Source organism: Aphelocoma coerulescens, chromosome 1 (assembly GCF_041296385.1).
Source record: "Aphelocoma coerulescens isolate FSJ_1873_10779 chromosome 1, UR_Acoe_1.0, whole genome shotgun sequence".
Classification (NCBI taxonomy): Eukaryota; Metazoa; Chordata; class Aves; order Passeriformes; family Corvidae; genus Aphelocoma; species Aphelocoma coerulescens.
The window spans coordinates 41,270,347-41,293,174 of NC_091013.1; the positions used below are offsets into that span (position 1 = coordinate 41,270,347).

General features: G+C 42.6%; 1 protein-coding gene and 1 long non-coding RNA gene across 2 annotated transcripts; one reads left to right on the top strand and one right to left on the bottom strand.

Moving 5' to 3' along the window:
• Positions 1-707: 707 nt before the first annotated feature.
• LOC138118462 (uncharacterized) lies at positions 708-5,429 on the bottom strand. Its single transcript, XR_011155162.1, has 3 exons — positions 5,334-5,429; positions 4,991-5,121; positions 708-1,409 (listed from the first exon to the last, which is right to left on the bottom strand). It is a non-coding gene; the product is annotated as an uncharacterized lncRNA (long non-coding RNA).
• Positions 5,430-18,772: 13,343 nt separating this feature from the next.
• OXGR1 (oxoglutarate receptor 1) lies at positions 18,773-19,747 on the top strand. The gene has a single exon (XM_069029466.1). It carries the CDS (start codon positions 18,773-18,775, stop codon positions 19,745-19,747), a length of 975 nt encoding a protein of 324 aa, XP_068885567.1.
• The last annotated feature ends 3,081 nt before the right edge of the window (positions 19,748-22,828 follow it).

Here is a 22,828-nt window from a genome sequence, read left to right on the forward strand (position 1 = left end):
TTGTACATGGAGAAGAAGATGATGTCATATATCTTGACTCCAGAAGAAGTTTTGACTACCTGAGATGATCCTTTTGTGTGTAAACTAAGGAAATAGTCTGGAGGAAACTACTTTTGCTAGTTTCAGAGTTTATGCTCAGAGTCAAGATATTAGTGATTTACTATCAGAGCAGGGGGAGCCACTGAGTGGGCATTTGACTAGTCTGTTCTGGGTTCAGGGGTATTTAGTGTTTTCATTATCAAATTGGATGATGAAATAAAGTCTGGTTCTTATATTTACAAATTTACATGAAGCCGAGAGGACAAAATTAAGCTGAAAAATTTCAGCTATGATCTGTAGAGACACTGGCTGCTACTAAACAGTGACAGGTGCAAAGTTCTATGTTTAAGTAGAAATAATGAATTGTGCAAGCACAAAAGGAGGAAAAAAAAGAAACCATTATTTAGGTAGCAGTTTTGTAGAGAAAGATCTGTGGTTACCATGAATCATAGGCTGGACAGGAGCTGACAGTTTCAGTGGGCTGACAGTATCTACTGTGGCAAAAAGAGCAGATGTATAAATAAAATATAGTGTTTATGATGCCTTGCAGATATTTAAAATACTTTGTTAAAGGACCATCCATCAGATATATCTTTCAGAAGCACTGCCACATGCCTTTTGACGTGTTTTCTAGTTTAATTTCTCCTCTTCTGCACTGTTGTCAAAGGCCAAATTTTACAGGTTGCCACTAGATAGTGATCAATCATGGTCAAGCTACCTGGTTTCACATATTCATGGTTAATTCAAACCCAAAAGTTAGACAAATACACAAGGTGATTCACAGAAAAGAAATCTTTTCTGACATAGATTCATAACATCCCAACTCTCCAACAGGGGCAAAATGTACAAACACGCTGCACAAATTCTCTTCCTCTTCCACATCAGTGAAAGAACAAGATGTGTCTACCACTTACACATATACATCTGAAGGAGTGGATTAAAGATTATCTTTTTTTGCTCTGTCAGAGCATTTTTAATTCTTGTTCTCAGAAGCTCTTTGTTCTCAAGCCCAAGCCGAGCTTATCACACACAAGCAGAAGCTCTTCAATATAACTACATGTACAATGTAAAATGAAGCAGCTGAAGGTAAAAATTGTGAAGTTGAAGTTTTCAAGGCTTTCCACCTCTAACAGCAAGAGTGACAGTCTCACAGTGTCAGTGACTTGGAGAGGGGCTCCTCTCTTTCCTTAATATAGATGTTGCTTGGTTGCCTTCTTCCTATTTCACCTGCTAATACACCATGTTGCTTCATTTAGTTTGGGCTAAACTAGCTGATTTTAAAGTGCCAAAGTAGATTAGGGCATGGTCCTGGAGCTGTAGTTGACTGGTGGGGAGAAGGGCAGTCATGTCTCCCAGTAGCGTGGCTGGGCCTGGAAGAGGAGAAAAGTTCAACCTTAACACAGACACTTTTAAAACACTCAAGGACTGCTCAGGTGCTCTGCAGGACTGAGAGATCATTATCTCATGCAACTCATTCCTTCTGCTTACTGTGAAGCTTGATAGCTTCTATTTTTAGCTGCTGTTAAGTTTACAGCTGAAACAAGGATAAGTGCTTCAATTGCAGTAAACAGGAGACACTTTTCAAGCTCTATACACAGTGTGACAACATAGCTACATAAATTACTACACTATTGCAGGCTAATTCACACCGTAGCTATGCTCCAGTAAGCAGGTTTCTATCAAAAGTCTCTGCTAGGTTTGTCTGCAAGGACAGCCATGTCAGCTCAAGTACCCACCAGCAGGCTGCTCTCTGTCTGGGACTGCAGAGGGACCAAGAGAATAGCTCTGCAAGGTAAACCTCTCAAGGGAATGTCAACTCTGATGACATTAAAGGTGAAACTTTGGAGCTGCCAACTGTTTTTGTAGACAAGTCAAGCCTTATTCCTCACAGTGAATATTCCTCATGTACTGTCACAGATTGCAGCAGAGCTATTTTCTATCTTTCTTTGTCCAGGCAGGCAATCAACAATTTTTTTTCCTTTTCTCCCCAGTTCATGTGTTCCCAAAAGAAATGAAAGCAAAAAGGCCTTCCTTATATTCAAACCTCCCAGAGAGCAAAAATACTGACTGTAAGGTTCTGCATAAAAGAGAATTCACAAAATCTGTCCTAATCTGGCTGCTCTGCAGAGCACCTAAGGAGACAGTTGTGTAGCAGACTGCATGTAGCATCAAAATGAATAGCTGGGTAAAGAGCTAGTGGAGGGAAAGGCTAAAATAGCTTGGGAATGGTCTACTCTGACAATGTCTGTGTTGGATATTGCCGTGACAGAAGGCTTCAATTTTGTCCCAATGTAATGGTATATCTATATATATGCGGCTGGGGTGCTGCTGCAGCAGCTGTGCAGTGTAAAAGTGTACAGAGCCACACGAAGTGCAGGGCAGTGCCAGGCTCACCACTGAGTCATTTAGACTTCACACAGATGCTGCCATTTTGCTGATAAGGCTAAGTGAGCAAAATGAACTTTGAATGACTGCTTCCATCTGCCAATATTTTCTGCTGTGAAAATGCAGGTTGAGTGAACCTAAACTTTAAAGCAGCAAACAACAAATGAGGGCATCACTGTTGAAGTCCTACCAGCTCTGAACTCAGTCTGCTTTTCTCTGCCACCAGAAAAGGAGAAGAGATGCAAAGGAAAATACTTTGTGTGCTCCCTTATGTTTTGTGACAGTAGAGGCATTCAACAGTGCCAGCTGATGCCACTTCAATGTAAATGTCACACAATTGAGTCAAGGACAGGGAAAACCCATTTATGCTAAAGAAAATGTATTTCAAGGCCTGTTTTTTAAATAGCATCTGGAAAAGAGCTTCTGACTAAGGTGTTTTTCTGACTTGATGCCCTAGCCAACAGGGTGCCATGGTAGATGGCAGAGTGAGTTGGATGCCTCCTAAAGCAGGAAAAAAAATTGCATTCCTGCTTTCAGTCAGAGCTGTACTTTGGAGAAAAGCAGAAGATATTTAAAGTTGGTAAACCAAGCTGCATATCTTTCCAAAATAAAATTTAAAGCTGAAATGCTGATTTTTAAAAATACACAGAGGAAACATGATTTTTCAGAGCTGCTGCAGGAACGTATAATACACAGTATTTTGATTCATCCTTTCTGGAACTTCAAAAGGTATTTGAATTATAAGGTGGGTTATCTTCTAAGATTACTCCTTGGTTTCTTTACTACCCAAAATGGTTGATATCACTGATTTCTGAACCAAAAGAGAGATGGATGCCTGGAAGCTACAGTACCAGTGATGCTCTCCACTCTTAAAAGAAAAACAAAAGTTCTGAGCTTCTGTGTTTGTTTTTTTAAAAAAGGAAAAGCATGATTTTCAAATTACTTTGTGAATTTCTTTCTATTTTGTAAAATAGTGCAAGAAGATATGGTGAAACAGAAAGAAATGCAACTTTGCATGCAGACAGACAATGACTTACTGAATACTAATAAAGCAAGCTAGAAAGTATAGTTCCTGGAGAAATCTTCCTTCATGTGTTTTTTTTTTTAAATACAGTTCTGTTTCCAGCATGATCCCTGCACCCAAGCCAGCAAAGCTGATAGCAGGTTACTCCTTTCCCTTTCCCTTCACTGCATCCTGCTTAAGACCCATTCAGTTGCTTAAGACCCATCAGCTTTCTGGGAAAGTGATTAGGAAATAGTATTTTCCCTTCTAACAGTTCTGCTAAAATCTTTGTGATTCCCATTTGCCCCTGAATGGCACAAGATAATTGGCTGCATCCTAGGGCCTTTTCAAGACAACTTCTGTGCATTTGGCAGAACTGGTGCACTATTGCACCAATTCTTGCACTATTTTTTGCTGGCAGATCTGTGACAAAGTGTTTTGATATTACCACGAGAACACCCTGTGATATTTGCACATCTCTCCTCTAGTTTTCAAGGACTTTCATAGTGCAGCCACTGTGCAAAGTGATGCCCTGGACCTGCAGCTGACCAGGCTAGACAACACCTTCTCTGTAGGTGCCTCAAAGGGTATCCAAGGTAAAAACTCCAGCTCTGCTCTGCTTACAGATCTGTACAGCTGGACAAAAAAAAAGGAGGGGACTTGGCACAAAGCAGGAAAGCATTATGAGTGGATTTATTTCCAGCCCCAAATGATCCCAGAGGGGCAATTTTCCACTGAGTGAGCCAGGCTGGCCCAATCTCTTATGGCCTCAGCAATGAAGAAGACCTAGCAGACAGTGGCACACAAATGCACTGTGCAACAATTTCAAGCAATAGATCTTTTTGGAAATTCTCTTTTGCCTTCAATTCATGATATTTTTTATCAACAGAAAGTTATCTTAACAGACAAGGCAGCAGCACCTGCCTAGAGGAGTTTCCTCACATTACCTTTCTGCTAGTAAGCTGCTCTGAGATATTTATATATCATCCCTATTTTACAGGTGATGAAACTGAAACACAGGGGAGTTAAGTGACTTGCCTCCAGTCACAAAGCAAATTAGCAGCCAAGCAGGGAAGAGATCAGTTCTCAGCCCAGAGCTTTTACAAAGTGCATTTTAGGCTTAGAGAAAGATTTTCAAGGGAGTCTTGATTGCTCAGAGGTGGCACTTCAGTAATAAAATTTGAGTTAGAGCAGTGTCTACACTACTCAGGCCTTACTTCATCCCCATCAGACTCCATATCTGTGGAAGGACCACTCCTGTTTTCTCTCAGAGAAGGTTCCAGGGGACCAGCTCACCAAAGTTATTTTGCTACCACTGTCTGTGATCTTAGCCAAGAGCCAGTAATTAACAGCTGTATTCATCCAATTTACAGGTTTCTATCAAGTATTTTCTAATTTGCAGGTTAACACAAAATATTACCAGTACACAGGGAAACCTTCCAGGCTGAAATGTGTGCATGGCACCACAGGTCGGGAGGTTGTTCTTTGTGGGGTGCAAAGGTCAGAAATAGGTTACATAATTAGCCAGCTGCCTTCACGCAGGGGAAGGATACCACTGCTCACCATGTATGTGTGCCAGCTCCGGGAGAACACATGGATCTGGCTATCATTCCTCAGAGCTGGGCCAGGCCCCTCCCTGGAGACACTAATACAGATCCAGCAGCCCATGTTCTGCCTTCGGAACTTTTCTTCTCCTGGGCGAAGAGCAAATGGAATTAATACGCAGATTTATCATTCATTTTCTGAATTTCCATCCTTACTTTGACTCAGCATAATTAATACAGCTATACTTGCTTAGCAGAACTAGATACTTGTCAACAAATGCCAGTGAAAAACTAAATCTGTCCCTCTACCATAACAAAATCCCAGCAAACATAATCCCCACCCTTTTAGCCAAAATCCAAACCTGAATGTCACTGAGGGAAGGGAAGGACAGGAATGGGGCATTGTCTTTGCTGGAAACACCCATGAAGATTGGACGCGCTGTAATTCCAGGCTGTGCCCAAGGGACTTCAGCCTTCTGTACTTCCGCAGCTGGAATCTGCAGGTGCTATAATTCAAATTCCCACTAGAGGGTAGACAAAACTCTTCCAGTAAAAGGATCGCTTTGGAAAAGCGTAGAGTATGCGGAAAAGCGGTGTCTGATTTGGAAAAGCAAATCTGTGCTTGAGAAGCAGCAAGGAGTAGGAAAAGGAAGAATATGTTTATACCATCTGCAAGAGCAAGGTGGGAGCATTGTTCAAAATTTCTCTAAAGAAACATAATCTCTGCTTTGTATTTTAAAATCAAATACAGCTGGAGTGGCTATGTTGTTATAAACAATAAACTGTTAGTCAGATTTACAGAAAATATAGATTTCTGATTTTCAGAAATACAGCTGGCATTACCCCTGCAGATGTTGTCTTACAAACAGTGATAGTGGCCAATTAAGAATTTAAAATAGTTAGAAAGGATAAATACAGGGAATTGGAGTTTATCCACTTTGGAAGTGAATTCACCCTCTCCCGATGGCCTAGTCAGAAACATCAAATGCTGTGTTTATCTCTCTCTTTTATTATTGACCATTCTACCATTGCAGGAAATGATGGCTTGTGTTTTCTCCTCACACATTTCTCCACTGCTGAACTGCAGACAGGTTTCTCTGAATCTTGCTGTGGGAGGGGAAGTATGGCTGCAGGCATCAACATATTTTCCTCCTCTTGCTCTCCCTGAAAGAGCAGTTTCTTTCCAGGTGAGATTGGCTGTCTCAGGGAGCTCCCTGCATTGCAGATAAGGGCACCGTGAAAAGGTTTTCTCACCACATATTCTGACTACTCCAAAGCAAGTTTTCACACTGATTCAACAAGTCCAGTGCTTCAGAGTTTATTTTCTGAGTTTATTTATTTAGTCCCAGATCAACAAAGATGTCCGAAGACCCCAGAGCATCACCTCTGTGAGCTAAATGACTTTTTTGAATGCTAAGCAAAGATTTGCTTCAATCTTCTGAAACATAACTTGTTTGTGCTGACAGAAGTAAGAACCAAAGAAGGCCCATCAAAGCAGCAGAGCTTTCAGAGGCATTCCTGCAGCTGGGACTCCTCCCAAAGCTGGGATAATTAAAGGCTGAATTAACTGTACTTCGGAAGACCAGCATGCCAGTGTTTGCTGTCACGAGCACTGCATTCATCTCATCTCTCCTCTAAATAGATGTGGGTTTTTGAAAGGAAAACCTCTGCTGTTGCCCTTCTGTTCTGGATAGGTCCCATCTGCTGGCCCCAGTCTTGTGGGTGGCAACAACTCTCTCCAGCCAAGTGAGTTACTGAAACTAGGCGTCTCTACAGGCAGCAGGCTCAACACTTGTCACATCAAAGGGCTAAACAGGAGATGTACCCAGAGAAGGATTACATTTGTGGCCCTAATGAGCCAAAGAGATGAGCCCTTCAGGCAGCCAGATGTGTTTTCACTGCAATAAAGCACGTGAATCCATGGCAGAGGTTTTCAGAGCACAGTATTGGGAACAAAGGAAGAAGTAGTAATCCTGAAATACAGCCATGCCAAATGAGGTTAAATTATATATTCTCTACCTGAATTGTACTGTAAAGTGTGAATGATGGGTCTGAGGGATGCTGGCACAGGCCAAGGAGAGGTATCTGGAATCTGAAGCAGGGCTGCATTTGTTGTCTACTACACTGTTTCACGTTTCTCTACACTGTGGTTATCAATACCTCTACCACCTGTCCTTGCCATAATAACTGCAAGAAGTATTTCATGGGATGCACATCTCATGCAAAAAATCTCCTGTCTTCATCACTCTGAAAAATAAAGTAATATTTTATTGAAGAAAGAGTTATTGTCATATAGAAGTCTGTGACAAGAGGTGAAAAGTAGAAAGTCTCTCTTCCAGGGAGTCCAGAAGCTGGATTTGGTAAAGAACAGATGGATCTCAGCAACTGTGCTCTTTCACCAAGTAATTGCCTCAGGGTGGCAGCTGATGTTAAATTTTGTACAAAATTTCCTTTTCTTGTGTGAATTGAAGATATCTAAAGAGAGAGAGATGACCTTTGCTCTGGGACCTTCTTTTTCATTTGTTTGTGAGGATTTTGGAGATACTGAAGGCTCTTCAATGGCTTACAAAGCTTAAACCAGACACCTGGCATCAGCTTTAGAGTAAGTCCTCTGTTCCTGTCTTCCTGGGGTCCATGAAATGCACCATCTCATCAACAAAAGTTTCCTCACTACTGCTCCCAAGCAGATGAGCTAAAGATATTCGAGGGTGAAATGATACATTAAGTAGCATTTATAAAGTGATTCCACAGGGTTTTCTACAGTTATAACAGTGACTTGTTATAGATTCAGAATATTCACAACATTCATATCATAATCAATTCACACACATACACACAGGCAAAGGGAGATGTATACATCTACATCTGTGTGTGTAAAGACACCCATCAAAATTTCCCCTTGAGTTTAGTGAAATACATCAAATCCCATAGCATTTCTCCACAGACATGAATTGCACCTTGAGGAGAATGTGTGTGGGGGAGGTATCAGCCTAGGTCTTGTTGCCAACGAGGGAGCTGGGGTTGTTTTTGGAGGAAAGGAGGCTCAGGGGAGACCTTATTGCTCTCTACAATTCCCTGAAAGGAGGGTGTAGTATAGTGGGAGTCGGCCTCTTCTCCCAGGTAACAAGTGATAGGAAGAGAGGAAATGGCCTCAAGTTGTGCCTGGGGAGACTTAGACTGGATATTAGGAATAATTGCTTTTCCAAAAGTGTTATCAAGTCTGTAACAAGCTGCCCAGGGAATTGGTGGTATCACCATCCCTGGGGAATTTAAAAGACATGTTTATGTGCCACTTAGGGACGTGGTTTAGTGATGGACTTGGCAATGCCTGGTAAACTGCTGGACTTTATGACCTTAAAGGTCTTTTCCAACCTAAATGATTCTAAGATTGTCCTCCACCTAGGCCTACAGAGGCACCACAATACTTTGCTGCTACTTATCAAAGTGATTAGCAATTTCTCCTGGCTGTCCTGGAGACTTCAGTTCAATCCAGCTGCTGCCTTGTTGCTGCTGAATATTATCTCTGTATGTGTACTAAGGGAGTGTATTAGGAAAGTTGCCCTGCCCAAGATGAGACATTCGTTTGACCCCTGAATTAGGATTGACTGTCTCTAGTCTAGTTTACTTGGGAAGAAATCAGACATGTTGAGTTCAGCTAATCAAATAATTTCTGACAGAATGCTTCTTCCCTGCAAACTGTTGAATCAACAGAATCAAAAGGTTTCATGTGGATGTCTTTAATCTATTAAAGAAGTTAGAAACAAAGTAGGCAGCATGCAGGCAAGCCCCCCAGCTAACCAAGAAGCCCCAGACAGAGAGCAGGGGAGCTGATGATGGTGGGATGGACAGGCCTGCTGCATCATCCATCAGGATGGTCCAGCAGAATCCAGCTCCTTTCTTGGGATGGAGCAGGTTTCCATCTAAAATGCTCTGTAAGAAGACAGAGCAGACACAAAACTTGGTATTTTTGAGAAGCAAAATTTGCTTCTTTTCTCAGATTTTGCACAAAAGCCGTCACTCCTGGGAGCTGTGGCTAAGCTGCTACTTAAGGCACAGATAATACTGATGTGAGTTTCTAGGACAGAAGTACAGGACTCAGCTCTAGGATGTTTAGCATGACAAAATTTTCCATCCAAGTCCAGATTATGCAGTGAGCTCACCCTTATTATATTCACTAGCAATTTGGGCAATGGAGTAGAAAGTATACCCTTTAAGCATGCAGATGACAAGTGAGGGGACTGCAGGCTTTCTGGTAGGCAGCATTAGATTCAAAGCAATTTACAGAAATTGGAGAAATGATCTGAAAAAACCAGAATGCAATATAATGGGGACAAACGCAGAATTTATGTTTGTAGGAGATTAATCAAAACTCTACAAATTGAACTATCTGCTTAGGCAGCAGCACTGCAGTGAAGAATTGAATGGCTGCTCAGGTCACAAGCTGAACATCAGTCAGATGTGTTCTGCTGTTGTGAAAAGGGCAAACAGCAGAATGGGATGTAGAAATAAGAGCACAGGCTTCCAGGTAGGATGATTAACCCTACTGCTTTTGTAACGTATCTCCTGGGGTGGCATGTCTGGTCCAATACTGCACGTGGAGGAGGAGGGGGACCTGCTGCAGGTGGAGCAGAACAGAGGTTCAGAAAAACAAAACTAAACTAAACTAAACTAAAGTTTATGAGATTGAGAGTTGTTCAATCTAGGAGAAAGGCCACTGAAGGAAAAGTGATGGTGATCACACACATGACCTGTATCCAGAAAGCAGAGTGCCCCCAGCTAGGAATAGATCAGGGAGATGTCAGGCATGAGACAACTCATCCTTTGGGCACAGAGAAGCAGAGTAGTAGTTTGGTAGAGAGATAAATTTAAAAGACATTGGAAAAGCACCTGCTGGGACTGCCAAGGATATGACCCTATCTGGGGCAGCAGATGGACTGCATATCTTGAGGAGTTTCCTTCTACCCCATGTTTTGAAATGCCATGGGAAAAACCCCTTTGAATTACAACAGAGGATTTCAGCATCTCACTGCATGCACCAAGATAGTCCCTCAGAGAGGGGAGATGTCTGTGCTCAGGTCTTTGCAGTGGCTGTGCCATGAAAGCCGATGGATTAGACACTCTGCTGGGGTGGATTAAGCTGGCTCCAAAGTCAGTGGCAATGCAGCAGTTTAGACCTCCTTAGAATACAATGTGCAAAACCTGATAAAAGTCTGGTTAGAGATCTCCTCCTCAGCTTCCAGCAGGCCATCATTTATGGCAATATGAAGCAGGAGAGTTGTATGTTGGCAAAATTCAGACCAGTGGGTAAAATGCCTTACCCCAAACAGCCTGAACATGCAGAGCATTGCATTTTTTATACCCTTTAACACATTGTATAATTTCATTTTATCAGCAGCTACTAAGCGGTTCCCTTCTAAAAATAAAAAGCCAAGGTCAAGCACAGAGAGCTTTTTCTAACTTTTCTTGTGTCATCTTCTGTCCTATGGTGATGTGATTTCTTCCATTTCTCTATTATTGAAAATCTTGATAAATACACTAGAATGACTCACATTTAACAAAGTGATGGTGTTTTAGCTGAAACTCGTGCCCTGATGGAGACAAATATGATGCATCAGCTCATAGCAGAGCCTCCCAGCTGACCCAGGTGTGGTGAGTAAGCCCAATGCTCTGTTAATTCAAGTCCTGCAAAGCTCAGAGAGAGAAGATCTAACCAAAGCCCTTCAGTGACCCTGAAGCACTTGGTGAAAGGTGGCATAGAAAGGCAAAGCAGTCTCTGCAGAGAATAGCACCTCCTTTTCATATATTTGATTTAGATGAGCACAGAAGAGTCAGAGAAAAAAGATTAGGTTAAAAAAAAAAAAAAAAGAAGAAGACAAAAGTATAAATTCCACAGGTTCAGTTTGCATGAATTATCTCTTTGAAGGCTATTTTAGCAATCTGCACCTCCACCCAATCTGAATTGCTGGAGAGCCATCTAATAGCCTGGGGATAATAATAAGCATCATTTAAAGAGCATAAGACTCTTTCAAATGCAGGGAAATGGCATGCCTCTCAGGGTGAGGCTGGCAGAGCTGCCTCTGCAAAGGGGAAGCAGAGGGAGCTGCCTTCATGCTGACAGAGGAGCTTTTCTATCATGAGGGGTAGAATAGGAAGTGCTTGGGATGAGGAGCCTGAACACCTTCCCTGTTGTACAGCTCTCTGCCTGAAAAAAAGGGGATTTGCTCCAAAAAATACCAGACCTTTGACTCTGTGGTCAAGTGGTGATGTGCAGGGCATTTCCTTGTGGATTTCTGCTTCTGTCTGTTTTGTCAAGGAACACTCATTTCAATTTGAGTGAAAATTACTTCTGCTTATTGCTTTATAATACTAAAATTCTACCTGATAATTACCTTACCTTATCAGAAACAAGTGCTAAACAACTGCAAACAACCAATGCAAACACCTAATTCACCAGTTCATAATTTCAGTGACTGTATGAAGAAAAGAATTAGATAATCTTGGGAGAGAAATTAAACTTTTGAAATATGAAGTGTGTCCTAAATGGCTGAGCTGCCTTCCCTGTCCTGCTTGTGCTCCTCTTGGCACCAGCCCCACTGGAAAAGACTCATTTCCAAAGCACAAGTGGAATTTCAGGAGGTGGGAACTGAAGGGGTTAGGGGTGCAGGTAGGAGCAGATACAGGTGGTGCTGGTAGCAGGACCACCCAGGGTACTTCTGCCAAAAGCCAGGCAGGGCTTGTGAGGGAACAGTGTCTGGCTAATAGAAAGGCTCATCTTTGGCTGTGTACATTAAATTCACGTGTTGAGAGCTCTGATGCTAAAACACACTTTCCAAGACCAAGCCTGGTGGGTTTGCAGCGTGCATTGCTTTGGGAGGGAAAAAATGAGAAAAATGGGAAATTGAGGTTGCAGCATGTCTGTCTATTCTCTCTGGTGACCAGTGACAGGACCCAGGGAATGGTTGGAGCTGTGCCAGGGGAGGGTTAGGTTGGAGATCAGGAAAAGGTTCTTCCCCCAGAGGATGCTAGGCACTGCCCAGGCTCCCCAGGGAATGGGAACGGCCCTGAGGCTGCCAGAGCTCCAGGAGCGTTTGGTCAATGCTCTCAGGGACAAGGTGGAATTGTTGGGGTGTCTCTGCAGGGCCAGGAGTTGGACTTGGATGATCCTGTGGGTCCCTTCCAACTTGGGATGTTCTGTGATCCTATGATATCACAAAGTCACTTTCTGAAGACAAAACCTTATTAGAGTGACCAAAGGCAAAGAGCAGACTTTCCTCCATGCGCCACACCATCCTGCAAACAAATTACAAGAGCAACAGCACCACAAGAGACTATATCTTCAGTGACTGAAAACTTGCTTGTGCACTGGAAGCCACATCAGCAGCATCATTTGCTGAATCCTCTACTGACACATTCCTGAAAGCCAGGGAGGCTGCTTCATCTTGAAACTGAAAAAACCCAACAAAATAACAAGGCAGCAAATTGGTCCTCTCTGTTTTCAGTCCCACTGAACTGGGTCATTTTCAGGAAACGGCCTGAAACAATTATGGCTGTTGTCACATCTCCAATGACTTTAGTTTGTTTTTTAGCGTCTGCTGGGAAAACTTTAACTGGTGCAGCTGCTGTGTTTAGGGCCACTTCATAGCTGGGTGTTCCTGTGGGGCTTTTTATTCACTGGTTTACAATCTTGGCAGCGCTGCACCGGAGTACCTGAGCACATACTGGCTTTGAGCAGGTAAATTGTCCCATTGTCTTTCCTCTCCCTATCTCCCACAGGGCAACATACCTTCTGAAATTCAGCCATCATCTAAGGGCTGCAGTAGATTTTATCTGCTATGCCCTGTAGATGATGAGCATCAATTCACTTCAAGGACTAATATTAGGCATAAAATAGTGCCTCAGATCCATATGGGCTATTTTTGGAGCTCTATTGAACTACTTGTGCTCAGCTGATATGGCAGCAGCACTGCTTATATTCCAGATTATATATGCAATTTTCCTAAGGTAAAATATCCCTTTCCAAAAGTCTTCATTAACAGTCTCTATTTCCTACATAATTAGATGACAGCATTTAACTGTGATTAATTTAGAGTTACAGTGCCTCTAGGGATTAAAAAATGCTGCCCTTACCATTCTGTCTAGGGAAGAAATACGAAGGGAGAACTGGAGTTGATTTCCCCATGTGATGAAGACACAAGATATCATTCTCGACAGAACCAAGCATCTCCCAGTGGTGGTCTGATAACAATGGTAATTAGGTATTCAATCACATACAGAGTAAGATCAGCCAAACAAATGCATGTCTGCTAAGGGAAATAACCCATGCAAAGATTAAGTGTTTGCTGAACCAAAAGTAAAACGTATAACGAAAGCTCTTAAGACTCTGGAGCCTAACCCTAGCCCAACAAACTGCTTGTTTTCCTGCATAATTATTAATCAGAACCACTTCTACTGCACCACACTGGGTGCTGCCATGTCTGAAGATCTGACTCTGAAAGGAGTCTTTCACTCATGCCTGTGGATTTTAGATCAGGTTTTGTGCAATGAGGATCGTCCCTGTGCTGGTTTGCGGACTCTCATGCCTGTTCAGTTAAGTTCAGCGGTGATGCTGAGACACAACAAAAAGCCCTGCTGTGACCTCTTCCACCCCAGTGCCCACAAAAGCCAATAGCCAGCCCATCCGGAGGAGAGAGACATTGTCTGGAACCAGCCACAAAGCAAAATAAAAATACTGGGCTTTGTTCTCCACTTCTGTATTTCAGACTGGAAGTTTTCAAAGGAGATTGCATGGCCCAGGTGGGCAAACCCATCAGTCATCCTTGCATCCTATTCACCCTGCCATCACAGAAGGAAAAATACGGTACGAAAAGATGATCCTATTTGTGTCATGCACTCTGTGCTAACTGACTTTGCCTAGAGTATAAAGTTTCAAGAGGAAGTATTTAATTAATAATCCTGCCACCAACTCATTCCAGTTTCCTTTCTATACAGCAACTAAGAGCAACATTAATACATTCACATGAACTCTATAGAATTTTATTATGTCAGGGAAAATGTCAGCCCCTCTGACCAATAAATCCAGCTTGCCTGGAAGGCTGTTGAAACATGAGGTGAGTGCTGTGTCTTTGGGAAGCATTGCTGGAGACCAGCTTCAGCTGGTGGCTGGTTGCTGGTAGCAGTGAGTGAGACACAACTCCACAGCAGGAGCCCACATGCAGCTTTAGTGCCAGCCCTAGCCAGTCTACCTCTGCTGTTGTCCTCTTGCCCTGGCCAGTCCCCACCACTGCTCACCATAAGCCCTGGAGCCCACGCACCCACGGAAGGAGCCATCGCCTGTCACAACAGGGCCAGAAAGCCAACACAAGATTAAGAACACTGGCTTGGCTTCGGTCAGCTCACTGATCCAACACATCCCATGATTGCACAAGCCCTGAGGTCACTGAAAATATGTGGTTTATGATGTCAGAAGGAAGGTGGTGCTGCCAGCTCTTTTGACTGCAGCGTGCAATTAGAGTCACTTAAGCTGACTGTGGAACTACGGAGTATTTTGATTTCCCTCCAATGCTTGTAGAGGGGAGAAGGGTGAGGACAGCCTTCAAGTACGAAAAGCTCCTTGCTTTTTTGAAGGATCACAATGGTGATCACCAATGGGCAGACTTAAGAGGTCCATGAACATGAGGTGGAGAAATGGCTGGCAAGGAGAAAAGGTCCACAGACTGAGGAGTTGAAAGTCACACTGCAGAATCATCCCTTATCCATAGAGATCCCACACAAGGCCAGATAAGCCGTTTAAACCAGATATTCACATGTGGTCCTTGTTAGTTTGTCCTCAGTTTCCCTGGTGCCTGACACGAGCCCCGGGGCCAGCCACACGGCTGCGATTGCAGCCAGTGTTTCCAAGGGTCTCTGTGCAATGAGGAGCTGCTGTAACCATGGTGAAAGATACAGGGAGGATGCAGGGGTGCAGTAGCCACAAGGTATCTCCAGCTGATGATGAGACAAGATTTGGGCAAGCTAAGGAGCATATCTCCATCTCCATGCAGAGCAGCTCTGCATGAGTGACCTTCTATTAGTCATCATCTCTCAAGACTGGTCAGCGTGTTTTATTTTCTTTTCTTCTCCTGTCCAGTTAGACATTCAGAGGGCCTGCTTAAGACCCTAGTGCACCAAATCCCTGTCAGGTCTGGGTCACAGCACCAGAAAAAGCCAATTTCTGCTTTACCTCAGGCACTGCCACTGCCAAAGAAGGATAAAAACCAGCCACTGCTGCAAAGGTTCCCCATTGCTCAGGGGTATAATGGATTAAGCAGTGAATGCATTAAATGATCCCTAACTATAATTAGCTCCCTCTGTGCTTGTAATGCTACAGCCTCATACAAATGGTTTCTAATGACACATGCAGTGTGTAGGAACAGGGTAATAGCTATTTAAACAGTTGCTGATCCCTGAGCTGGTACATGACAGTGTATTTTACAATCGTTGAGAAACTTTGGACATTTTTTTAAAGTGCTCTGGGCACTGACCTAGAGAAAAGCTTGGTTAGATGAGAGTGGAGAGGGTGCCCTTTCCCCAATGGTAACAGATAGATAATGATCTAGTTGTCAGACATTACTGCTGCCCCAGTCCTGATTTCCCCCTTACCACTCTTTCCCTGCAGTATGATTAGCAGAACAGATAGCCAGCCCCCAAATCATGCCCAGTACAGGCACTCAAGGAGAGTCAAGACAGTCTTCTGAAAAATACTCTTAAATGTGCAGTTTCAGGGACTACACACACATACATACATAATGTTCAGGCATGAAAGCTTGCTCGGTTCGTACTGGATCATAAACTCACCAGTGAGTAAAGACCTGTGAAATGTACCAAGGCAGAGAGGCTGCTGGCCACACTGGGCAGCTGGAGCCTCTGTGCATGGACCAGGTTTCAAGCTCAGGGGCTGAAGACTACAGTTTCAAAATTCAAGATGCAATGACTGTTTTTAAATAATAATAATCTCTTTTGATCTTGTTCCTCGAGCTAAGGATAATAATGAGATTTTTATTCAAGAATGATCCTTTGGCTCAAAAAGCACAGAAAATTGCAGATCTTGTGAATTATGAAGCCCAAAATCAAAAGCTCAAAATAAAACAAGTTTGCAACTTCAGCTACTCCAGTAATAACCAGCCAACACATTGTAGATATTTTACTCCCCAAAAATAAGCAGAAAGATTGCCACAGTTTCTGAACAGCACATCATGCCAAAAGAAACATTCATTTCTTTCATGAGGTGAAATTTGTACTCAGTTAGAAATTTGATTTTAATGAAGACAGTGTGTCATAAGACTTTTCACCTGACCTTGAAATGACAACATGCCTTATTCACTTTGGCAATCAGTTTTCACTTCACAGGAAATGGAGAATAAATTTAATTTCGTCCTTTATAAGCACATGCACTCACATATACATGCTAATTTAAATGTGATTTGCTGCTATTTGAATACTACAGGTCTGCCTCAGCACACAGAGCTGCTGCCAGCAAAGCCTGATCTGCCCACTGAAGGCAAGACGGAGTGAATGACAGAGGGCAAAAGAGGACTCCTCCAGCCACCCAGTTCTAAGAGCTGACACCTGACCCGGTAACTGAGGTTTTCCACCAGTTTCCTAATTCACAGCCACATGGAGCCTCAGTCAGACAGCAGGGAGTGAATGTATATGGCTGCAAAGCCATACTAAAACCTGCTTCACTGCAAGGAAGACATAAATACATATCATTTGAGCTCTTTGCTCAAATCAATATCAGAAGGAGAAGCAGAATTGCAGGTTTTCAGGTAAGCAGTATTTCTCCATTTTCAATTTGGAGGGTTCAAGATTGTGGTGAAGAACCGATCAGCAGTGCAAGAAAGCCAAATGGGATAAATCAAATATTCTAGTAAATTTGTCTAACATGATATGAAATACACTGGAGAGGCATAAATGTGGGTGACAGTGGTATCACTGAGCAGCAGAAAAGAGAGAAAACATGCACACCCCTGGCTTTTGTGACTGTAAGTCTGGATTGGTTTAAAACAAGCTTCAGGTCTTTCCCTAGTACATCTTTGATAGCAAAGCTTCTATACCAGATCTAATATTCATGTTAAAAAGCATTAGCATTTTAACTTAATTGTGGGGAGACTGTTCTAATTTCTCTTTGAAGTGCTCTGAGTAACAAAGAGATACTCATCTTTCTGACTGGGTATGATCAAGTAATGCCCCTCGTGTCCCAGCTTTAATGATTGGCTTTGTCAGAGCATGTTCCACTGGTTATTGGGATAATGAAGAGTCATGCAGGTAATGTGTTAAACAACTGAATCACATCAAAAACTATACACAAGAGAATTTCCAAGACTGAATAAGGTACAATTCTGTCTTTTTTCCAGGTTTGTTGTTGTTGTTGGTTGGTTGTTTTTTTGGGTTTTTCTTAATGTGTTGATTTCACCCTGGATGTTTAATGTAGCACTGGTTTAGTTTAAAGATGCTGTTTCTGGGACAAGAGAGAGGATCTAGGCTTGATAGTACCCTGTCTTGCACTTCATGAAGTTTCTTTAAAATATTTTCTCACATGGAATTCATTAGAATCTGGAAGAGTGGTACTCACCTGAGACGCTGAGGGCACACAGTGGCACAGCTCTCGTCTCATTTGAGATATACAGGTCTGAACTAGTCACCTTGGGCTGCCTTTTGTATCAATGGAAAGAAATAGGTATGCCAAAAGAGTAAATAATTTATCTTAGAAACCTCAGTTGTGGGTAGATATATTATGTCCTAGAGGAACTTACTCCTCTCCTTTGGTAATAAAGGGGAAGTTTAGAAGGACTGACTCCAATTAAAGCATCTAAGTTTCTGATACCTGAAGTTAGATTATTTCCATCCTTGGTTACCATTTTTTCAGGTTAAAACTCTACCAACAAATGGTATGTCTTGAACTCACTGTGGGGAGGTCCAAATTGGCTATGGCAGATCAGAAATCATTTCAGAGACAAGTCTACCTAGCTTAAATTGGCACAGAATGGGAAGCAAGATCACTGCCTTCCCTCTGTGCTTTCCATTTTCCCTCTGCCCTTTGAGAAATAGTCAATAATTTAAATCAGTTTTATGCCATTATGGAGCTTGATTTAAAAAACTAAAACAAAACAAAATAACACCCCTGTCAAAAAACAACCCTCCAAAAACTGAAACGAAAATATTTATACTAATTTTATACTCTGATGACTCCAAGAGAATAAAATCATATTCAGGGAACAATCTGTCAGGTTATTGGAGCATCAGGTCCTGAGATCTGTAACTAAACCTAACATCTTTTGGCTTTCATGAAGGCAGAACAGCATCTCTGTTTCATGAGCATGAAACACTGATTAGCTCAGATTAATGAAGATAATATATGGATATGGTTTTACTTTCTGAAAGGTTAAGACTAGTTCAAAGGTTTGCAAAATCTAAGCCCAAACTCCCTCTAGCTCTCTAAATCTGTGCTTCCTACCCCTGAAGATTTGCAGATAAGCAGTAATTGTCTTCTTCAATGAAGGAGGCTAAACAAAGAAAGAGTAAAATTAATAACTATCAAAATTAAATGTAAAAGAGAGGAGAGGCTGAAATTAAATGTTTCAGTGGAGTTATCTAGGTCAGACTGGGTATGTTACAAATCCTCATTTCCTCTCACTACTATGCCTTCTCAAACGTGAAACATTTTCTCCAGTGACAAAAGGTTTAACTGAAAGCGTTTGTTCCGACAAACCAATTAAAGCTAAACATCTGATTTTTGTAAAGCCTTCAGGAAATTTCTGCAAACATGGCATCTGAATGCACCAGCAATTTTACTGCTCAGCCCAGCCCTGCAGACCGATTGACAAGCTGCAAGGATGAAGATTTCTTACAGGTGAAACTCTATCTCTTGGTCCCTTACAGCCTAATCTTCCTGGTGTGCTTCCCAGGGAACATTGTGACAATTTTTGTTTACTGTGTTAAGATGAAGCCCTGGAAAAGCAGCACCATCTTTATGTTAAACCTGGCTATCACTGACCTATTGTATGTAGTCACGCTTCCTTTCTTCATACACTACTACGTTAATGGAAATAACTGGATTTTTGGAGACTTCATGTGCAAGTTTATTCAGTTTTGTTTCTACTTCAACATGTACAGTGGTATAATCTTCCTTAGCTGCTTCAGCATATTCCGCTTTTTGGTAGTTGCGCACCCCATGAAATGCCTTTTTCTTCGGAAGCGGAGATGGGCAGTGGTGACTTGCGCTGTCGTTTGGATGATTTCCCTTGTGGCCCTCAGCCCCGTGGCCATCCTGATTGCCCCAAGTCACAGGCAGAACAAGACCATCTGCCCAGACCTGGTTGCTGCTGAGGACTTTGACACCAGTCGCTGGTACTACTGGGCACTGACTGTGTTTGCCTTCTTCTTGCCCTTGCTGACGGTGACTCTGTGCTACATGCTCATCATTTGCGTCTTGGCCACCGGGCCCCACACACAGGCTTGCTACAAACAGAAGGCTCGCAGACTCATTGCTCTCTTCTTGGTGGTCTTCTACGTGTGCTTCCTCCCCTTCCATGTCTTTCGAGGGATTCGTCTGGAGCTCCAAGTACAACCAGTTAGCTGCCACTTGAAGAAAACAATCCTTTTTATGTTTATTATAACTAAACCTTTAGCAGCTTTAAATACTTTCGGAAATTTGCTGCTCTATGTAGTGTCAGGAGATAAATTCCATCAGGCGATCCTCTCCCTCTTCAAGTTTTGGACAAACAAGAGTTTGAAGTAAAAGAGGTTGATGCCATTTAATATGTACGGTGGAAGGATCATAACCTGCCCTCAACCAGCCAGGCACAACCTCCTTGCCATCAGAGTACTCAGGTTAACCCAGCCACTGCCAAAGGAGAGTTAATCTGTTCTGAGTTACAAATCAATCATCAAAAGAGAAAATTTATTATTAAAAATAAAGAGTTTTAAATAAAATACTAATAAATTAAGTGTGAAACTTCTCAGAAACGTTTCTGTGTTTGCTTCCTGAATCCTTGATAGCTCTTTTGGAGAATGGCCAGTTCCAGAAAAAAATACTAGCATTTTAGTGACAGATACAGATTCAGGATGAGAGTAATCTTAAATTAATTTTATTAACTTAACAGGTAAGTGTCTAGTCTAAGCTAGGGACCTGTCTTTCACTTTCTTCCTAAGGCATGGAGAGGGGTAAGACCCTCTAGAAATCAAAATCTGTCTTAGGCCTGTAGGAGGTTCATCTTACCTCCCTGGAGACGTTGACAGGGTAGATGTATGCATATAGCTAATCACCTTGTACTCATTTTATAATTTTGCATTATAATGGGAAGAAATAAGCAGGTTTAGAGTGTGATTCACTGAATTATTCTGGATGTCTGCATTTGGACAAGATGAATCATGACCTAGAAGTGCCTGTTTCTCTCCACTGGCCATAAAAGGTAAGTAGATCAGACACAGACTCGAATGTTTGTGCCTGCCTTTAAAGAGCTGAGGCACAGTCTAGTACTGACTGGGACGGATCACTCTCCAGAGGTGGCTAGAAGTGCAGCTTACACAGTTAGACCCCACTCAGTGCCTTTAGTGATTGCCTGAAGTGTGATGGTGGGGTAATACAAGATCAGTCTTATAAGGGTTTTCCACACTACTAATACAGAATCCATGGAATCGTAGGGCAGTTTTTCTTGGAAGGGGCCTTCAAAGGCCTTTGAGTCCAGTCCCCCTGCAATGAGCAGGGACATCTTCAACTAGACCAGGTTGCTCAGAGCCATGTCCAACCCAATCTTGAATGTTTCCAGGGATGGGACATCCACCCTCATTGTAAAAAATTTCTCCCTTATATCTAGTCTGAAACTGCCCTATTATTAGGTTTTAAACCATTACTCCTTTTCCTGTAGGTAAAGGCCCTACTAAAAATATCTCCCGATTTTTCTTATAAGCCCCCTTTAAGCATTGAAAGGCTGCAATCAGGTCTTCTTGAGCGTTCTCTACTACAGGCTGAACAATCCCAACTTTCTCAGCCTTTCCTCATAGGAGAGGTGTTCCAGCCCTCTGATCATCTTTGTGGCCTACCTCTGGACTCTCTCCAATGTTCTTATGTTGGGGCCCCAGACCTGGACACAGCGCTCCAGGTGGAGTCTCATGAGAGTGGAGCAGAGGGGCAGAATCTCCTCCCTCACCCTGCTGGCCACACTTCTTTTGATGCAGCCTATGATATGGTTGGCCGTGAGCATACATTGCTGGCTTGTTTTTCATTCACCAGTACCACCAAGTCCTTCTCCACAATTCACAGACAATCAAAATACTTTCTGCCTTTCATTATTCAGGGAAGCTCTGCTTGGTCACACCAAGTAAGCAACAGCTTTGGGTAATAACATATATGACAGGCAATATGGGCTGTCTCACAGGGGAAAAAATAGACTTGTAGGGAAGTATTCAAGTATTGTGAGTCCAATACTTGAAGATATATTTAGAGAGGTCCCAGTACCAGCTGAGGTACCCCAGCCAACAGCAATACAAAAATATTAGCAACATTATATTGAGAGCCCAAAAGTATGATCACAGAGTGAATCCTCCAATACATTTTTATAACAGCCTTATTTCATGTTTCATTACTTTTTCTCTCTACTCCAAAATGTCCATTAATCAATGGGAACACATTCTGCCTCAAGGCTCTCATGCAACCCTTCTCCTTATCCAACCCTTCTATGCATGGGCTGGTTGGTCTTCAAGTGACCACCAGACCAAGACCACTAGAGCACCACCCACATTAAGCACATGCCTGAGTGACTGGCAGACAGCCTGTGACTCCCCTGTGGCATAGGGAGCCCATTTGCTGCCTATATCACAGCCAACTTGGGAAGAACAACAGCAAACAGAAAGCAGCAGGCTTGCTTAGGGAGTGAGAGGAGATAAGAAACCATCCCTGACACAGGATGGAGCAAGATGGGGAAAGGAACAACAGCACTTCTCTGGAGTAGAGTAGAAGATGGCTTGTGGAAAAAATTGTTCTGTCAGAAATTGGAGGAGGAAGCCATTTTGCTTCCAAAGTAGGCCATTGCATTTTAATCCACCCTTAGCTACTCATCAAGGTAACTTCAAAAACTTCGGCACAGCACTGCATGATTTCCCCTGAGACCACTATCCAGCCTCCCACAATATGTGCTGCATTGGTTTTGACAGTCTTCAAGGAGCAGCTCCTCCTTCTCCACTACACTTGTAGTTCTGCTCTCAACCACTTGCTCCTGAGACACCAGAGGCAGCAGATCCACCATGAGAAGGCAATGATGAACATGGCATTTTATCTGTTTTTTTCATTTTAAGTTATTCTATCAAAAAACCACCAGGTTCTTTTTTAAGCAAAATCAGGCTTATACACTATCTTTTAAGCTGCTACTGCACAACAACACCTAAGTTTTATTAACCCCAATTGAGTCCTACCTTAATCTCTACAGCAGGGAGTCTGGTTCTTCTGGTGTTTGAGACAGAAAAGGAACTGCACCTGGTTTTGCAACAATATGTTGGCAGGTTTTGCTTTCAACTTTAAATGAAGCTCTGTATCAGTCCTCCTTCAGCTCTACTTGATGTTTTCTGGATAAACTACTCAGCACACTCATTTGTTCGTACATCCTTGCTATGTATTCTTCTTTAAATGGAAGATGTCTGGAACATTTTCCAGGGATGGGGCATCCACAGCTTTGTGAAACTTTTTACATAGACAAGGGAGAAACCCTTTCAAAGAGAAACCGAGGTGGTGCTTCAGCATGGCAGTGGCAGATTGTTGCCATACCTTGATACTTAGATTTTTGGCATACCCTGATAGCAATATGGGGCTCTGGGACCTCGCCAC